General features: G+C 45.1%; 7 protein-coding genes across 7 annotated transcripts; 4 read left to right on the top strand and 3 right to left on the bottom strand.

Annotated features, from left to right (window-relative positions):
• Positions 1–218: 218 nt before the first annotated feature.
• On the bottom strand, positions 219–839 carry LALA0_S09e01530g (LALA0S09e01530g1_1; the record flags this gene model as incomplete). The annotated part of the gene is made up of 1 exon (XM_022770636.1): positions 219–839. One exon carries the CDS (start codon positions 837–839, stop codon positions 219–221), a length of 621 nt encoding a protein of 206 aa, XP_022629956.1.
• Positions 840–1,020: 181 nt separating this feature from the next.
• MED6 (LALA0S09e01508g1_1) lies at positions 1,021–1,758 on the bottom strand (the record flags this gene model as incomplete). Its single annotated transcript, XM_022770635.1, has 1 exon — positions 1,021–1,758. The coding sequence occupies one exon, from the start codon at positions 1,756–1,758 to the stop codon at positions 1,021–1,023; it is 738 nt and encodes a 245-aa protein (XP_022629955.1).
• Positions 1,759–1,953: 195 nt separating this feature from the next.
• LALA0_S09e01486g (LALA0S09e01486g1_1) lies at positions 1,954–2,694 on the bottom strand (the record flags this gene model as incomplete). The annotated part of the gene is made up of 1 exon (XM_022770634.1): positions 1,954–2,694. The coding sequence occupies one exon, from the start codon at positions 2,692–2,694 to the stop codon at positions 1,954–1,956; it is 741 nt and encodes a 246-aa protein (XP_022629954.1).
• A 2,308-nt stretch (positions 2,695–5,002) lies between these two features.
• Positions 5,003–5,602, top strand: RPL43B (LALA0S09e01464g1_1; the record flags this gene model as incomplete). The annotated part of the gene is made up of 2 exons (XM_022770632.1): positions 5,003–5,004; positions 5,326–5,602. Coding segments are annotated over 2 exons (279 nt in total).
• Positions 5,603–7,888: 2,286 nt separating this feature from the next.
• Positions 7,889–8,923, top strand: SFC1 (LALA0S09e01442g1_1; the record flags this gene model as incomplete). The annotated part of the gene is made up of 1 exon (XM_022770631.1): positions 7,889–8,923. The coding sequence occupies one exon, from the start codon at positions 7,889–7,891 to the stop codon at positions 8,921–8,923; it is 1,035 nt and encodes a 344-aa protein (XP_022629952.1).
• A 419-nt stretch (positions 8,924–9,342) lies between these two features.
• On the top strand, positions 9,343–10,197 carry LALA0_S09e01420g (LALA0S09e01420g1_1; the record flags this gene model as incomplete). Its single annotated transcript, XM_022770630.1, has 1 exon — positions 9,343–10,197. One exon carries the CDS (start codon positions 9,343–9,345, stop codon positions 10,195–10,197), a length of 855 nt encoding a protein of 284 aa, XP_022629951.1.
• A 1,435-nt stretch (positions 10,198–11,632) lies between these two features.
• LALA0_S09e01398g (LALA0S09e01398g1_1) lies at positions 11,633–13,108 on the top strand (the record flags this gene model as incomplete). The annotated part of the gene is made up of 1 exon (XM_022770629.1): positions 11,633–13,108. One exon carries the CDS (start codon positions 11,633–11,635, stop codon positions 13,106–13,108), a length of 1,476 nt encoding a protein of 491 aa, XP_022629950.1.
• Between the last annotated feature and the right edge of the window lie 77 nt (positions 13,109–13,185).

Raw genomic sequence — 13,185 nt, 5'->3', positions numbered from 1 at the left:
AGTTTTAACGTCAAGTTCGATATCTTTAACTAAATATCCCATCCACCAACCTAAACCAACCAGAACACAGCTATTTCAGAAAAAGACGATTCACTACAAACTATTAAAGCATATATAAATGTAGGGGTTCTCAATGGGTTTCCAAAAAGTATTTAAGGTATACGCCCCGGTTTTTTTAGTTTGTTTCACGGGGAACGAGACATTAAACTCGATCACAACTACAATTCATCGTGATTCCTTTCCTTGCGCTGTTCTTTCACAGGGATGGTCTCGATCTCACCACAGCTGACAACACGCACAGTAAGTTTTGGCCGCGACCCAGCAGCCGTTGGAACATTTTCCACATATGTGACCACATCCATGCCCTCTAGGACTTCTCCGAACACAACATGTTTGCCATCTAACCATGGAGTGGGGACAGTTGTGATGAAAAACTGCGAACCATTAGTGTTGGGGCCCCTGTTGGCCATCGACAGACGTCCAGGTTTGTCGTGCTTCAATTCGAACGATTCGTCTTTGAAAGAAGAACCATAGATCGATTTTCCACCTATTCCTGAATGGTCAGTAAAGTCACCACCTTGAATCATAAAATTGGGAATCACACGGTGGAAAGTAGAGTTAATGTATCCCATAGTTGGATCCTCAGAAGTGACCAATTCGTAGAAGTTTTGGACAGTCTTGGGAGCCACCTCCCCAAACAGTCCAAGCACAATCCGTCCAGCGGGCTTGTCGCCGTGAGACAGGTCCAAGAAAACCTTATGGGTCACAACAGCGTCCGCAGCAGCATGAACACACGCAAAAATAGTCGAGAAGACGACCAAAAGCCAACTGGAAAGCATTGCAAGGTTGTAAGATCTCAAGCGCTTTCACAAAGGCCACACTCACGATTGGTATCTCAAAATTGTGGTACACTCATGTATAAGTATGTTTTCGTAAAGGGCTGTCATGTCGTCCGGGTGGCCACATCAGTCAATCGCGATCCACGTGGAAGCAAGCAACAGAGGTGCATGCCGCCTCTAACTATAGGAACACTGGAGTAGACTTCATGCTGGTGGCCAGTAGTTTGTCCATAAGAGCGTCATTGACGGTGGTGGAATTGGTGAGCACAGACTGCACACTTGTAGTGGCCGGACCTGTGTTAGAAGCGGAATTGGGCCCGCTAGTGGTACTTGCGACAGTGCTTTGTGGATGAGAACTGGTGGGAGCCGATTGATGAGCCACCTTGACAAACTGGCCACCTTGCGAAGGCTCAAACTGACTCATACGTCGCACATTAGACAAGGCGTGTGATAAGTGTAGGTTTGCGGACAAAATTCTATTTTGCAAAATCTTGAAAACTGAAGGTGACTGATACACGTTGGCACCAATTATGAAGTAGTCTTGCAGTGGAGTAGCTGTTGTAGGGGTAGTTCGAAGTTGTTTGCGAATGATCCAAAAATCAGGCTCCCGTACGTACGCCAAAACGTATTCTACGCCCTTAAGCTTGCGTAATTCTGCGTCCCACAATGCATGCACCATATAAGTCGATAAAATTCGCTGACGGTGAGGATCCAGGTTTTGGTTGCTCACCTCTCGAGCTGAGTCTTCAGGGCGTGGTTGTGCGAATTGGTGCTGCATTTTGGCGACCTGATTGTTGGAAGAACGATCAAAGAAGGGCGACTCTGCGAAATAGTCGAGAACGTTATCTGTTCTGAGCCCGAACGATTGGATCCATTCAGGAGATTTCCATTGGAGTTCGTCGAGTTGAGGAGTGCTCATGACGCAAATGGGCTACAAAGATTCGGTAGGTTCTTATGCTGAGTGGTTTCACTGGGTATTGAATCGTTGACTGAAATTTTTGTCACTTTTCGTACGCTTTGAAGATTACAGGCGACCGGTCCTTATGGTAAGAACAACGACAGCACACACAGACACACGCTTTAAATCCTTAAAAAGCCCTTTAGGATCTGGTTTTCAGCGCTCAAAAGCCGTTTTGCTGAGTCTATATGTAATTTCTTGTAGACGGATCTTGTCACAGTGCCGTGAGTCGCTGGGCACGTATCCACAGTACCGCGAAAGCTTGTGTGACAGGTATTGAACAAAAGAGCCCTCCGGAGACAAAGATCGAGGCTCTACAATAGTTTGCAAAGCCTTAGTTTCCGGTTCCATTTGCATGGCTGCCTCCGCAAGTTTACGAAGCGTAACCGGTGGATTTCGTGGCACTTTCATTGCATCATAAGAATCTGTGGCCACTTGTTCGGGCAGTGAATCCAGAAGTCGATCTGAAAAGGCTGAGAAATTTGGGGACAAGGATCGGGACTCTAGCTCGTCCAATGTATCTTGCAGCAATATGGCAGATATCGAACGTACGGGTTGAGTATGCACAAGTAGCAAGCTATTGGCATTAGCATTAGGATCCCTAACAACAGAGGCGGTGACTGGCATTTTATCAGCCTCGTCCCAGTGCAAAAAATCGTCCAAGAAGTTTGGTGATGAAGTTAAAGCTGGCTCACTATCTATCAATTCATTAACTGACGCGTTGACTGGAGCGTTTGAGGGTTGCACCGCGAGGTTGGAGTCCCGGCTGTGGGTAAAATTTGTTTCTCGCGTGGCATTTTGTCGTTGAGAAGACTTGTGTGAGTTTCGATGGTGTCGTTTGGAAGGTCGGTGATTTTTACGGGTTGTCTTTACGCGTGATTGCCTTGAAACTGGCATTTTTGGAACCCGAAAAACGCTCCGAGTGTAACTGCAGACAAGGCTAACGCCAAGACAATCGTTTTACGCGTATATTGAGTCTCTTCCGGTGACTCAGACGCGCTTTTCTGAACAAAGTATCGTTTTGGCACTTTTTCGCGTCGTTAGAACGGGGAAGCAGCCTTGTTTCTTGTGAGTATACTGATGAAAGGTGGGCGGCTACGAAGTGCACGTATAGTATTGAGTGTCTAAGCTGGCTGGCCAGATCCAGATTGGGTTTTGAGAGGAATTAAGCAGAAGGAATGGATGGACTTCAGAGCGATGAGTTCATATAGATTTTGATCTATGGGATTTTTCAAGAATTGTGACATATCTAATATGCGGGATGTGTCGGTATGTGTGCATGATACGCGTGGTTTTCTAAGGCGCCGGTGCATATTGTATGCATAACATGACATCTACAGTCTTTGGTGGGGGAAGACAAATGCTCAATAGTAAGCTGAAAGAAAAGAAGATGTCGCTGAAGCTTTCACAAGCTCCTGGAGAGCAGTGGGAGTATTTTGTGGGACTTGATAAGTTTTAGAGTGGCATCTTGGAGAGAAAAAGCCGAAAACGGTACATTCAGGTAAACTTTTCGCGGACAATGGGTGAACATCTCTGCGATATCCAGAAAAAGGGTATCGTTTTGGGTACATGAGATATTCTGCATACAATTGTCATCACTGTGTACGTTAGCGTCATCTGTCAATGGGTAAATCCAGATTTCAGAACACGGACGCTAGTACCAGACAATCATAAGAAAGAGAGAACAGTTGAAGAGTTGAAAGCAGCAATGTCCTGTACTGTGGGACGGAGAATCACACTTGTGACTAATTGATTATAAAAAAAGCCACGTGACTTGGACCTACAATCAACAACATAAGTCCAAATGTATGTGATAACGCGCAATCACCTTGGGTGGTACTTAGCTAGATTTTTTTCCAGCTCATCTTCCTTACCTGTGGTGAGGTCTTGTCTTAAATTTCAGTCTCGAAGTCTTTCAACTTCTGCTATCAACTCTGTCAATGACTTGATTATTCAAAGCACATAACGATCACGCCAGATGCCACGTTGGAAAAAGTGATAAGCTCTGATTTAAAGCATATCCAGGCACAGAATTACCATTATCTGTTCGCAGTCTCACCAGGAGCAGGATGGTGCAAATTTGGATCTCATCACGTACCTTACTTCTGATAATGCAACAATTGTCAGAGACTCCTGCTATAACTAGCGTCAGAATCGATTAAAGGCACGTGATGAGGTGACAGTGACAGAATCAACTGAATAAATGCACCTGAACTGCAACACTTCCGGGTGCTTGATGCCCTTACCAGGTGATTAGCCTCTCATACCACCGGTTTGCCGTCATACTACCTCAGTCTAGGCTTACACTTTGCGCTTCCATTGTGGGTGGAAGATAAATGTTGCGAGTCATGTAAAATGGCATAGTATTATTATCCACCCGTAAGAGCATTAACTCACTTACAATGAAAAACATTGCAAAGCATATGGAGCTGATTCTCGCGTCAAAATACTCCTGGCACACAATCTGAACCCCACAACGAGTACGATCGAAATATTGCGGTGTCAGTTTTTCGAGCAAGTACGGCAACATTGGCAACAAAAATCAATGTACATCTCCTGCTACTTGATTGCAGACCAGTACTGATCGAAAACACTCCCCTTCAAGACATTCTCATAGAAAAGTATTTCAAGACCACGTTCAGGCGCAGTAACCGAAGTAACGCCGTCTGCTGGACATCTTTTAAAAAGCTGATTTACACTTTGATCCCGGTTACAGGTATGAATTATCAAGTTCAATAAAAGTGGGTATCGAGAGCCACGTACCACCAATACTTGCCCTTTCCGTCATCAAAAATAACGAAAACCACGCCACTACTTTGGATCTCTACAGGTCCTACACAAGATAAACCACCTAACCACTCATCGAATGGTTCTGTCCGGTAAATGGCAGTCCTATATGCGTTGTGGACGTACTACTAACCTTATGACTGCTATTCTAAAACCCATACATTCTTACATCCGTACATATTTTATTTTATTTACATTTTTTGAGTTTTTAAAATTTTATGAATTTAAATTGCTATCATCACTTCTCACGGTGACTCTTTTTTGGAAATTGCGGCTACACTGTGGAATATCGTTTCGTACGCGGGCACTCGTTCTCCAGAGCCTAGGATTTTTCAATCCATAGAATGGAAGTTGAAGATTTTAACACACTGCACTATACTTGAAATAGACTAGAATCCAGCAACTCAAGGACAATAAAATGTATGAATAGTGACGATACATGCGATTAGAAACTAGATTGGACTCATATGGGGTTTGGCTATGAAGAATCAGGGTATTAAGGATACCAAGTTCAACGGGAACGGATTACTGTGGATGCAGAGATTAAACTAGACAATGTGTCGCTACAAGGTGGCAGTCTTAATTGTTCAAAAAGGTCTTGACATACTGATTGCAGTCTTTGGTTATACAGGTCTGCACCGACAGCACTGAATAGTACCCTGTGCTCATCCTATTTGTGGCTCCATCTATCGCTTTTCCAAAACTTTTTCCTCAGCAGCTTACTAACATCCTCTTCTACAGGGCTAAGAGAACTAAGAAGGTTGGTATCACCGGTAAGTACGGTGTCCGTTATGGTTCTTCTTTGAGAAGACAGGTCAAGAAGTTGGAAATCCAACAACACGCCAGATACGACTGTTCGTTCTGCGGTAAGAAGACCGTCACCAGAGGTGCTGCTGGTATCTGGACTTGCTCCAGCTGCAAGAAGACCGTTGCTGGTGGTGCTTACACCGTCTCCACCGCTGCCGCTGCCACTGTCAGATCTACTATCAGAAGATTGAGAGACATGGCTGAGGCCTAAGCGTTTTACGTGTGTACCATGTGTAGCATCTAGATATTAAAGTTATCATATTACGTCCAGGGTTGTTTGGTGTTGGGTATGGGAAACAGCTGGGAAGCATGGCCGTTGTTCCGTGTATTGCTATAGCCCCAAGCGTAGAGCACGTCTATAGGGCTCAATTAGCATACGTTAGCATTTCATTGGTATTTTGATCTTCCGTAAAACGAAAATGTTCAATCAATAAAGGTCTGAGATTCCGGTTCACACTCTGGTGACACATCCATCTTCGATCATACTCTGGTGGAGAACATTGATCTAAGGCCTTTGTGGTTTCAGTGACGAAGTTACGGATCTTACTATCCGGCCTTACTTTGATGGAACTCTATCTCATCGCCACGTGACATCTGGTCTTCACGCCTAGTCCCAATAGAGTGGAACATCGAACCCATCGGTACCGGACTTTACATGAGAGTCAAACTATCGGCACGGACGAGGAAGCTGGTGGTATAAGAATTCTGTAAAGATCTCGAAACGTCGTTGTGGCCGCATTGGAGGACATACGTTGCCACATATCTCGAGCTCTTATTAAGTCGGATAGGTCTAGCGCTATAAGACCCCAGTCAACAATTCGACGTCTCCGAGGTTTTTGAACGTAAAACCATCAAGCTGATGATGGCTCTTGGAAGAGGTCATATTTATGGGTTTTGTGCAAGATAATATTGCCCAAAACGATAGGTTTTGGATCTGCAGTTTGATGTAGCGTCCACAGCTAACCGATTCGTGTGTTATAAGTGTAGTAGGAGACTCATATTACTTGATTTCCATGAGACGGTTAAATGTCTAACACGTGACACGGTGTGTTTATTTAAACGGGTGGTGTATGGGAAAGAAAGAACACAACGGACTGCTTAAGAGTGTTTCGCCAGGTTTATGTTTGGGTGGAAAGAGCAAAAATGAGGTGGTTGAGTGCGGGTTTCTTTGTACAGCGTTGTGTTGCATGTATCACGTGATTCGCAAAAGGTATCAACTTACTATATACGCAGGAAGAAGCTGGCTACACGCGTCACGAAATGGCTCTAAACTCATGCTTGGTGTATTATTCCCAGACTTCAAGAGGCACTCCAAGAAGCTACAAGAACTCGAGGCAACGCACTCCAAAGAGGAAGTTCTATCATCTGTGCAATAGGAGATGCTTCCCGTTCATAGTGATAATGAAGCTAGACACGATTCTGGAAAAATTAGTGGTGGAGGTATTTCAAGGTTGATACCAGGTCTGGTGGGTATTGGTTTTTGCCTTGACTGACTGGGGTAAAGGGTTTGTGGGGGGCCGGGGGCCTTGATCGCAGTTAACACTAATCGTGTTCTTGATCACGTGACCTCTCTCAGAAGTACCCTTTTTTCACTCTGAGATGAGCTATGCGTAGGAAAAGTCATCCACCATGCACCCACAATCTTCCAATTCAAAAATTGTATGCGTTTTTGGTTCCTACTCCTGCTTTCTCCTCGTTAACCACCTTTACCACTCTCTACTACCGGCACCGGAGTTTTTCAGTGGGTATATTTCCGGGTCCTCTAATATTTATCATTTATATCAATGATACATAGCGAGAAAGAAGATATGCAAATCCTAAAACTAGACATACAAAGAGTGAAGGGCGAGTGGACAATGTCTAGGCTTGTCACATAGAATCTGCAAAGGGAAAGCTGGTTTTGGTACCCCACTCATAGCTCAATGTGCTATTCTGATAGGTCACGTGATACTCGCTCAATATTCATATTCTGCGAACATTCTGTCTTACCGTCTCCATAAGACTCATCCTCAAACAGTCTTGATAGTTCTCTCTTCAATCCCTCACCTCTTGTGCACTCTTGTCCTTGTCACTTTGTCCCTCGCCGACGTCCCCGGACTATATTGCCTTTTCCCCAAACGTTCGCATCAATGGCTAAATTGCGTCAGCGCGTGGGCATCTCGGCCATATAGCCACCAAGACCATTCCATTGAACCAAACCCGGACCAAAAATGCCATGGACTCAAACTATATATAAAGGCCTCGAAATAAGTCCAAAGACACTTTTCCTTCCAGGGACTAAACCTCTAACTACTCCTCTGAAAATAGGTTATACCCTAAAACTAAACAATTAAGGAATAAATACTCCGAAAACATCCATTTCGACCCAAAATTGTGGTGAAGTGTGGTGAATTGTGGTAAAGTGTCTTTGCTGATTTCATTGACACCATTAGTATAGCATTTTTAATAGTGTATTTCGCATCTTCTTTTTTACTTTATATAACAAGTGTGGCCCTGGATGTCGAATCGCGGTAACAATTCGCGGTCTTCGCATCCGGCAATCAACCTGATTGCCGGGGGTACCGCAGGACTATTCGAAGCTTTATGTTGTCATCCGTTGGACACCATCAAAGTGCGCATGCAAATCCATTCCAGAAAGTCCAGCGGCGGCAAACCAGTGGGGTTTTTAGCCACAGGTCGGGAAATTGCACATAACGAAGGATTACTGGCATTTTACAAAGGTTTGGGCGCCGTTGTGATCGGAATCATCCCAAAAATGGCCATTCGGTTCACGTCTTACGAGTTCTACCGCACTCTGCTGGCAGATAAAGCCACCGGCGAAGTTTCTACGGGCAATACTTTCATTGCAGGTGTGGGAGCAGGCATCACAGAAGCGGTTTTGGTAGTAAACCCTATGGAAGTGGTCAAAATTAGGCTACAGGCACAACACGTTCACTACGTGCCGCTGATGGCGGAAGTGGCCGGAGCCACAGGCGCCGGTGGTGCCACCGGGCCATCCACCGCCAGTTTTTCCAGCGTTGCATACCATTCGGGCCATTCAGCAACTGCAAACGTAAAGGCAACAGCTCGGTACCGCAATGCTGTTCAGGCAACCTACGTTATAATCAAGGAAGAAGGCCCGCGGGCTTTGTACCGTGGTGTGTCGTTGACAGCTGCACGGCAGGCAACAAACCAAGGTGCCAATTTCACCGTATATTCCACGCTCAAACGGCGTTTACAACGGTACCACAACACTGAGATGCTCCCGTCGTGGGAAACATCGCTCATTGGATTGATTTCCGGTGCTGTAGGTCCGTTTTCGAACGCACCGCTCGATACCATCAAAACTCGACTACAGAAGGACAAATCTACTTCAAAAGCTTCCAGTTTCACTAGGATTGCAAATATCACGCGTCAGTTGATTCAAGAAGAAGGGTTTCGAGCGTTGTACAAAGGTATCACACCGCGTGTGATGCGGGTCGCTCCAGGACAAGCCGTGACATTCACCGTGTACGAATTGATCCGGAAACAACTTGAAAGCATGAGAGCATGAGATTATGAACAGACGGGAGAGTTATGGTACGAATATATTCCAAAAAATAAAAACACACTGCATTTTTACACCTTTTTCTGTAAGTCAGTTGATCATACCGACGTTAATTTGCCCTTGGAAAGAGGCGCTTAACGATAAATGGGGTAACCTGTCCAAACCATGGTAATGAATCCATCATTCGTCGCTGCTTCGATGGCCCTTGCAAGATGCTTACACAATCGATATAAGTAAACGGTCGAATAACCCATTGTCATCAGCACATCATATGATCAAAACAATAGCAAAGTGTCGCATTCAATCACAGTATCTGGACATGAGGGCAAATCGTATATAAGAAAGCCAGGTTATTCCACCTAATCCCTCTCAAGGATGTCTTGCTTTTGTTACCTATTCAAAGTTACCGAAATATTGTGACAAAAATGCCCTCTATTCCAAAAACTTACAAACTCTCCAGTGGCTATCTTCTACCCTCATTGGGCTTGGGAACCTATGACATCCCAAGGGCGGAGACCACTGAAGTGGTGTACGAGGCTTTGAAAGCCGGATACAGACACTTGGATACTGCGGTGTTGTATGGGAATGAGGAAGAAGTTGGCCAAGGTATTCACAAGTGGTTGCAAGAAGACCCTAGTAAGAATAAACGGAACGACGTGTTCTACACTACAAAGCTTTGGAATTCGCAAAACGGTTACAGCAATGCCAAGCGTGCCATCAAGGAATGTTTGGCCAAAGTGGAACCCTTAGGCTACATCGATCTGCTACTAATTCATTCACCGCTAAGTGGCTCCAGAGGGAGACTAGAAACTTACAAGGCAATGCAGGAAGCGGTTGATCAAGGAATTGTGCGTTCAATTGGAGTGTCCAACTACGGTGCGCACCATGTGGATGAGCTACTGGCTTGGCCAGAACTCAAGCACAAGCCCGTCGTCAACCAGATAGAGATCTCGCCTTGGATCATGCGCCAGGAGCTTGCAGACCACTGCAAGGCCAAGGGTTTGGTCGTGGAGGCGTTTTCACCGCTCACTCACGGGTACAAGCTCAAAGATCCAAAAGTTCTCCAGGTGGCCAAGGAAACCGGCCACGATGCTGGACAAGTGTTGATTCGTTGGTCCCTCCAGCATGGATACGTTCCACTGCCTAAATCACGTTCTGTAGCCAGACTCACAGGCAATTTGGAGGCGTACGATTTTGAGCTTACACCGGAGCAGGTGGAATTCCTGGATCAACCAGAGGCTTACGAGCCCACTGACTGGGAATGCACCGACGCTCCATAAGCTTTATACAAGATTTCAAGTTAAGATTAGTTATAGGAATTTTATGGAAAAAGAATCTAAGTAACAAAACATAGAGAAGGTAGTAGCACTGAGAGCGATCAAGTAGATTACAGGACCTTAATGACACCCGGCGATTTACTTATTTTCGTTTCCAACGTAGTCCTTAGCGACTCTTTCCTTGACCTTGGAAGACCTGATCCTAATCATTCAAACTTACCCTGTCTCGCGTCATGTGATCTATTTCACAAGTATAAAAAAAAAATCAGGTCGTGGTTTGAATTGTTCGCTTGCGGGTGTCACTTTTGTATATGTTTCCTACACCAACATATTTTATAAACTCTTCCGGTATACCAGCTGGGACGCGACAAAATGTTCCAATGTGTACCTGGCGCAAATGGCTGGAAGTAGAAAAAGTAGCGCCCCTTTATAATCCGGACGACTGATAATAAATAATTTTCCATGAGTTGTCCGGTTCGCTTTGGGGCGACAATCGATGTAAGTAACACGCAGATTTCAAATTTGCAATCACCCTTATTCAGTAGACACCGCCTGACACATATGTGAAGCTTATTTTAATTGTAAATAATACACTTGAGAAAGCCTGTAATTGGCGCTAGCGATAGTGGAGGAACCAAGTCGCATGACTATTCACACAGTACATCCGCTAAGTTGGCCTCAGATGTGCAATTATGTCTTGCAGCGCAGAAAACTCATGAAATGGCTGGATCATCAAGGGCAAGGGAGCTCTCCCACATGGGTAGCATACTAAACTGTGTCTGAAGTGGTAGGTCTACTGTGACGTGCGTCGTGTGTCGTTTAAACATCGTGATCCGCAGTAAAGCAGGGGCGAAGGAGGGATAATATCGTACCGCCTATTCAAGACCGGCCGTGCCAAACTGCCCAGGCTTCGAGATCGACGTGGTGCATTACCGACGTCATCGCGACGATCTCTATAACAAAACAAGAAAGTGCTGTTTACGCTTTCCGCATCTGTAAACCCTCTTACGTAAGGGTAAACACTGCTTTTGCCTGATTTGGAACAATGGCAATCAACAACAACGCGACGGGTCCGATCATGTGATGTCGAGAATGGTTGCTACGTAATTTGAATGTGGTTGTCCTGGTGATTTGATCGGCCTGTACTATACGTGCATTATCGTGCATCAACCAAGCGCATCTTTATTTTCGGGTGTGCAAATCGTCTCCAAACACAGCTATGGACAAGAAATCTCACATATTCTGCCATCATTCGTGTCTATGTCTGTGTGTGTGGGTAGTCTGATGTGGCCAGAGTTGACTCCCGCGTTTGAGGCGAATATGTATATATCAACGGAGTACTAGGAATCCGCAGCGCAGCTCGATTGGAGGAATATGGTCCAGCGCAAGGATTTAGCATTCTAATCATCATTAGACTTCGTTTACGGGCCTTGGTGATATGGTTTTTAACGCTGGTTACCGAACGCCGAATCCGTCAGAAATTATGGCATCTGCCAAGTCCAGGTTGGTTGGAGTCTTGGAATTATTCGATTCGTCCACACACACCGCTCGAAGGCCCTCCAAAAAAACAATTTCAAAACCCAATATGACCTCCAAGAGTTTCGGCAGTCCCATAAATGTGGAGCAGTCGGTAATATTCTTCGATGTGCTCCAGGATTTTCTCCCGCGAGAAAAATCCCACACAGTATCACAAAAGAGCGATGCCCAGTCATTGCTGAACGTATACAAGGGTGATGTCGTTCACCTTATTGACTTTGCACCCAATAATCTCGTTGAGGTGCGTCTAGTCAACCGCGTGGGTCAAGGACTAGTCCCCATAAGATGTTTGGCTGTTAACCGCAGTCTGACACCCACAATATCATCAGATTTCGCTACAACGCCGACTACATTACAATCGCCAATTCACAAAGCAACCACTCTCCCGGCTGTTAATTTGCCTTTCTCGTCAACGAATTCTGGTAAGGACGCATTCGGTGCGTCCTTACCAGAAATCAAAAGCTGTCAGGTAGAGGCCATCGATCTGTGGGATAATCGAATGTGGTACAAGATCAGATGCGTAATGAAAACCGGTCATCATCGTGTCTTGTCTAGATTTTATCAGGATTTCTATTCACTGCAACTTTTGATCAAAGACCAGTTGATAAGGGAGAACATTAACGACATTCAAGAATTCCTTCCTACGCTTCCATCCCCTTGCGGATCCATAACTTCGTGCCAGGTCAAAAATAGAGTCAAGGAGCTCAACAAATACTTTGGCGAGCTACTTGGTTCATCTGTTATATCAGAAGATATTAGAATAGACATCATTCAAAACAACTGGCTATCTCCTAAACCTGGGGATGTCGTTATTACGCCGCGTGGCTCGACATTCAAGCTATGGCCCTCGCCTTCAGGTAGTGAGTCTTGGGAAGCTGTTACCGGTAAGTTTTATAATGCACAAAACAACTTTGCCGAGCACCTCAATCCCGTTATTGGCATGAAAAGCAGAGCATTATCTTTCTCGGCGAAAAGATTGACATTAGAGTCGCCCACGTTGAAAAGGAAACCTCATTCGGCGCCGGCCACACCTGCGCTCTCCACATTCGGATTCGATGTTCCTTATCGAGAGGAGAAGGACATCAAGGTGAAATTTGTATATGATGACGAGTGCTATGTTGCCAAATGTGCTACCTCAGAACTTCAATCGTACCAGCAACTGGATCGTTTGTGCCACGCTAAGCTCACGGGTTGCCTGCCCGATGCCAACTTCCCACTGATGATTTCGTTAATAAACGATAAACAAGAGAATGTGGTTCTTACCGAGGAATCATTCCGCTCTTCAATCGCTGACCTCCATTCCGGAAAGTTAACCTCAAATAACGTAACATGTTTTAACTTGAAGAAGTTGGTGCTGCGTGTAACGGCCTTAAAATAGAACTCTCGTTGTAGTATATATATAGATGGTTAAGAGTGAGAGTTCGTTTACGTCAACGTTAAGTTTCCCTCGTATCG

The sequence above is a fragment of the Lachancea lanzarotensis genome, scaffold LALA0S09 (genome assembly GCF_000938715.1).
Source record: "Lachancea lanzarotensis genome assembly LALA0, scaffold LALA0S09, whole genome shotgun sequence".
Classification (NCBI taxonomy): domain Eukaryota; kingdom Fungi; phylum Ascomycota; class Saccharomycetes; order Saccharomycetales; family Saccharomycetaceae; genus Lachancea; species Lachancea lanzarotensis.
The sequence above is the reverse complement of the archived record's forward strand: the minus strand, read 5'-3'. Positions and strand labels throughout refer to the sequence as shown.